This window comes from Microcebus murinus, chromosome 14, assembly GCF_040939455.1.
Source record: "Microcebus murinus isolate Inina chromosome 14, M.murinus_Inina_mat1.0, whole genome shotgun sequence".
Lineage (NCBI taxonomy): Eukaryota > Metazoa > Chordata > Mammalia > Primates > Cheirogaleidae > Microcebus > Microcebus murinus.
In genome coordinates, this window is record NC_134117.1 from 59,420,424 (window position 1) to 59,425,572 (window position 5,149).

A 5,149-nucleotide genomic window follows, 5' to 3' on the forward strand; every position below is an offset into this window, starting at 1 on the left:
GAAAAGTCTCCGAGTTTGGGGTCGGGGAAGTACTGAGGGTAGTTAGTTGTCCGCGGCAGGGTGGCGGCCTGACGTCCGCAGGCTACACGCCCCCAAGGGACTATGGAAAAAGGTGGCGATGGGAAGTTTCTCATGTTAGACGTCGCCGCTGCCCGTCTCAGGTACCCAGAGCCGCCCAGCACTCCGCGACCCCGACCGCCCGCCGCCCTACTAGGTGGAAGGGTGCGTATCTCTCCGACACCGCGAGGGGAGGCGCGCACCCCGGGCCTGCGCGCCCCTCTCCGCGCTCTGGGCGCACCTGCGCACTTTCCTCCCACTATGCATTTTCCTGACACCGAGCGCCGCTTTCCCGTCTTTCATTCTTTTTCTTGGCGCCCCCCCACACCCCATCCCAGGAGGCTGCTCCTCTTTCCCCCTCCCCCGGTTCCCTTCGGTCTCTTCCTTCCTCTGTCTCTCTCTCCCTCTCTCTTTTTCTCTTCAAGTCGCACCCGCCTTGTAATCAGCAACAAAAGCTGACATAAATCACGGGCGGATTGACAAGAGCTGACAAATAACTGATTGATTGCGGTCGAGGAACATTGACAATTGATGGAGGGGTGGAGATGCCCAAAGAACGGGCGGGGGGAGAGGAAAGAGAGGGTAGAAGGGGAGAGTAAGAATGGGGTGGGGGGAGAGACCGAGTGTGAAACAGAGGAAACATGTGACCCCCGCTCCAGCCCCAATCTACGCGGCCGGGAGGATCACGTGGCCGGGAAGGGCGGAGAGCCGGGCGCGCACCGCCGTGCTGAGCAGCCGCCGCCTCCGCTGCCCATCCAGTTTCTGGTTTCTCTGCTGCCGAATCTCAGGAAATCCAAGCGGGCGGGCGGACTTGCTCCAGGACGGGCTCCCCACCTTTCCATACCCTGGTGGCCGCGCCGCGCGGGATCTCAATTACTGAGGAGGAAAGAACATTTGGTGTGCGGGTCTCCTGCGCGCCTCTGCAGTTGACAGTCCGGCTGGCGTCCACACTCCCGCCCGTGCCCTTTCTGGACACCCCCTCAGTCTGTTCCTCACTCGCACCCACCTCCAAAAGGAGGTTTCAGTTTATTTTCGAGCTAGGAAAGGAAGAACGACGAGGAGGAAAAGAGAGGGAGGCGGCGAATGACAAACGTAGAATAAATGTCCACCTAGTCCTCCGAGCGAAATCGAGGGAGGGGACACGCAGGGGGGTGGCGAAGAGAGAGCTGCCCATTAATACCAGCTCCGAGAGTCTTGGCGGCGGCGGCGGCGGCGCGGGACGCGTCACATCCCCTTGACCCTCCAATCACCTCGGGCTCCCATTTGATTGGAAGGCGGCAAAGGCTTTAATCTCCCCCTCGGTGCAGCTGCTTTTGAAGTGAGTTTCCTCGCCAGAGCCCCGGCTGGACACGCAGCGGCTCACATCGCGGAGCGCAGCGCCGGCGCGGGGCCGCGAGAGCGCAGCGCAGGGGAGCAGCCCGGGGCGGACGCCGCGAGCCGCCCGGCACTCCCGCAGTCCAGCCGGCTCCTCCAGGCCGGCCACGGCTCCGCTGCGAGCCATCCAGGATTATTCGCTTCTGGCTCTAGGCGCCGAGAAGGCTCGCTGGGCGCCCGTGGCCGCCGCGCCAGCTCCTCCTCCTCCTGCTGCTCCTGCTCCCCGGGCGAGCGCGCAGCCCCGGAGCCCTCCCCCCGCTGCTCCCATGCGCGCGGGTGGGTCATGAGCACAGCGCCCTCGCTTTCTGCCCTAAGAAGCAGTAAGCACAGCGGCGGCGGCGGCGGCGCAGACCCTGCCTGGACCAGCGCGCTCTCTGGAAGTAGCTCCGGCCCCGGCCCAGGCTCGTCCCCGGCCGGCAGCACCAAGCCTTTTGTGCACGCCGTGCCCCCCTCTGACCCCCTGCGCCAGGCCAACCGCCTGCCCATCAAGGTACTGAAGATGCTGACGGCACGGACTGGCCACATTTTGCACCCTGAGTACCTGCAGCCCCTGCCTTCCACGCCCGTCAGCCCCATCGAGGTAAGGACCCTGTCCCTCTCCCTGGATCGCACTGGGACCACTACCCCAGCTGCCGCCCTGGGGGGTTCTTTCTCTCGCGATCTAGCGGTGGGGGTCGGAGTGATTCAGCTCGGGGATAGGGGAAGAGGACCGTGCTTCAGCACCTCAGAACTGGGGCAGAAAGGGGGAGGAGGTGGGACCCGGTGTGCAGGCTGCCAAAACCGGTTCCTCCTTTTGATGTTGAAGCCCCTCCCGACCCAGGCCCCTCACTTACTCGGCACTGAGGCAGGCGGAGGTCTGAAAAACGTTTCCAAAGTCGCCGTCCTCCGGCTCCCAGAAGCTAGTACGCGTGCCCAGCCTCTGAGGCGCCAACCGCCCGAGCCCTTACTCTGAAAAATTAAGGGGTGTGTGTGTGGGGGGGTGTAGTTCTGGATCCAGGAGAAGAAAAACAAAACATTTTGTCTTTTAAAAAATCCGTTTAGCTCTCAGAGAGGGCAGGAAAGATGCTGATGGGGGGGTATCCGCCGCCTTTCCCAAGGGCGAGAATGTTTGCTTGTGGGTGAGTCGTGGAGCGGGGGTGCCGCTTAGAATCGCGCCCCGGGGCGGGGAGGATCCTCGTGGGCTGGTGCGGAGGGGCATTTGAACCCCAGACGCCAGGAGTCTAAAGGGTTCCCTTTCTTTCTCTGTGTGACCCCCACACCCCACCCCGCAGCTCGACGCCAAGAAGAGCCCGCTGGCGCTGTTGGCACAAACATGTTCGCAGATCGGGAAGCCCGACCCCTCGCCCTCCTCCAAACTCTCCTCGGTCGCCTCCAACGGGGGCGGCACGGGAGGTGCCGGCGGCGGCGCCCCAGGCGACAAGGACGCCAAGTCGGGCCCCCTCAAGCTGAGCGACATCGGCGTGGAAGACAAGTCAAGTTTCAAGCCGTACTCCAAACCCGGCTCGGATAAGAAGGAGCCGGGCGGCGGCGGAGGCGGCGGTGGCGGCGGTGGCGGTGGCGGGGGTGTTTCAGCGGAGAAGTCGGGATTCCGGGTACCGAGCGCCACCTGCCAGCCATTCACGCCCAGGACAGGCAGCCCGAGCTCCAGTGCCTCGGCCTGCTCGCCGGGAGGCATGCTGCCCTCGGCCGGGGGCGGCCCAGAGGGCAAGGACGACAAGAAAGACACCGACGCGGGCGGCGGCAGCAGCAAGGGCGCTGGGGGCGCCTCGGCGGAAGGGGGACCCACGGGGCTGGCGCATGGCCGGATTAGCTGCGGCGGCGGGATTAATGTGGACGTGAATCAGCACCCGGATGGGGGCCCGGGGGGCAAGGCTCTAGGCTCGGACTGCGGCGGCTCCTCGAGCGCTAGCTCTGGCTCCGGCCCCAGCGCGCCCACCTCCTCCTCAGTGCTGGGCTCTGGGCTGGTGGCACCCGTGTCACCCTACAAGCCGGGCCAGACAGTGTTCCCTCTGCCTCCCGCGGGTATGACCTACCCAGGCAGCCTGGCCGGGGCCTACGCTGGCTACCCGCCTCAGTTCCTGCCGCACGGCGTGGCTCTCGACCCCACCAAGCCGGGGAGCCTGGTGGGGGCGCAGCTGGCGGCAGCCGCGGCCGGCTCTCTGGGCTGCAGTAAGCCGGCCGGCTCGAGCCCCTTGGCCGGGGCGTCGCCACCATCCGTGATGACGGCCAGTTTGTGCCGGGACCCGTACTGCCTCAGCTACCACTGCGCCAGCCACCTGGCAGGGGCGGCGGCCGCCAGCGCGTCGTGCGCGCACGATCCGGCCGCTGCGGCCGCCGCACTTAAGTCCGGATACCCTCTGGTGTACCCCACGCACCCACTGCACGGCGTGCACTCGTCGCTAACGGCTGCCGCTGCCGCAGGCGCCACACCGCCCTCCCTGGCCGGCCACCCCCTCTACCCCTACGGCTTTATGCTCCCTAACGACCCGCTCCCCCACATCTGCAACTGGGTGTCGGCCAACGGGCCGTGCGACAAGCGCTTCGCCACGTCCGAAGAGCTGCTGAGCCACTTGCGGACCCATACGGCCTTCCCCGGGACAGACAAACTGCTGTCGGGCTACCCCAGCTCGTCGTCTCTGGCCAGCGCCGCCGCAGCCGCCATGGCTTGCCACATGCACATCCCCACTTCGGCCGCGCCGGGCAGCCCGGGGACGCTGGCGCTGCGCAGCCCCCACCACGCGCTGGGACTCAGTAGCCGCTATCACCCCTACTCCAAGAGCCCGCTCCCCACGCCCGGCGCCCCCGTGCCGGTGCCCGCCGCCACCGGACCCTACTACTCCCCCTACGCCCTCTACGGACAGAGACTGACCACCGCCTCCGCGCTGGGGTATCAGTGAGGGCGCCGGCGGGGCTCGCGAGGGAGAGAGGAGCTGGGGGAGGGGTGGGGCCGAGGGCGGGGCGCGATCGCGGCCCGGGCTGCTGACACCCGCGCGCAGGGGAGACCCAGGCCACGAAAGGAATAGCGTACACCTATCTATCTACCCGATTACAGCGAGCGAGACCCGGTGGGAAACTCCCCTTTGCCCCACCTCTCACCTCCCCACCCAAACTTTATAAAAGTTGAAAAAAATATCATTTGACTTTTTATAGAAAAAGAAGGAAAAAGTAATTGAGACAGTGTTCATCCGAGGACTGCGTCGGTGGACACTGGTATTTATTTATGTTAGCTCCAAGCGGACCCGTGGTTCAAAAGTGCATTATTTAGTTTGAGCTCCGTAGGTGAAAAAAAAAAAAAAAGGAGGGGAAAGAAATTAAAACTTGAGGGTAAAAATGTGGAAAACAAACCCTCCCATCCCTTGTAGATTATAAATAAAAGCAAAACCGCCACAGAACTAGAGGTCTTCTCTTTAATGTTACTTTAAAATTGCTATGATTGTATTGTACGTTATTTAATGTCTGATTGAAACACAAATTTACATGCATGTTTGTTACAAAAAAATGAAAAAAAAACGAAACAAAACAAGTCACAATTTGTCAGCTCTGATTTCAAATTGCAATTATTTTTAAGGTGTATACCATCGAAAGAGAATGGGTATTTTTTTGTATGTATTCTGGAAGAAAACAACAAAAAAAAGGAAAAACAATTCTATTCCAAAACCTCATTTGCCTTATTTTGTTCTTTAAAAGGAACACTTAACTATTTTTAATTTTTAAGTCC

General features: G+C 62.2%; 1 protein-coding gene across 1 annotated transcript; it reads left to right on the plus strand.

The window, feature by feature from the left end:
* The first annotated feature begins 758 nt into the window (after positions 1-758).
* ZNF503 (zinc finger protein 503) lies at positions 759-4,823 on the plus strand. The gene is made up of 2 exons (XM_012755574.3): positions 759-2,011; positions 2,703-4,823. The coding sequence occupies exons 1-2, from the start codon at positions 1,715-1,717 to the stop codon at positions 4,326-4,328; spliced, it is 1,923 nt and encodes a 640-aa protein (XP_012611028.1). The 5' UTR covers positions 759-1,714; the 3' UTR covers positions 4,329-4,823.
* Positions 4,824-5,149: the final 326 nt, after the last annotated feature.

Coding starts and splice junctions, on each gene's coding strand:
- ZNF503 (XM_012755574.3), top strand. CDS start 1,715: ATGAGCACAGCGCCCTCGCTTTCTGCCCTAAGAAGCAGTAAGCACAGC. Junction 2,012..2,702: donor CGCCCGTCAGCCCCATCGAG/GTAAGGACCCTG, acceptor CCCACCCCGCAG/CTCGACGCCAAGAAGAGCCC.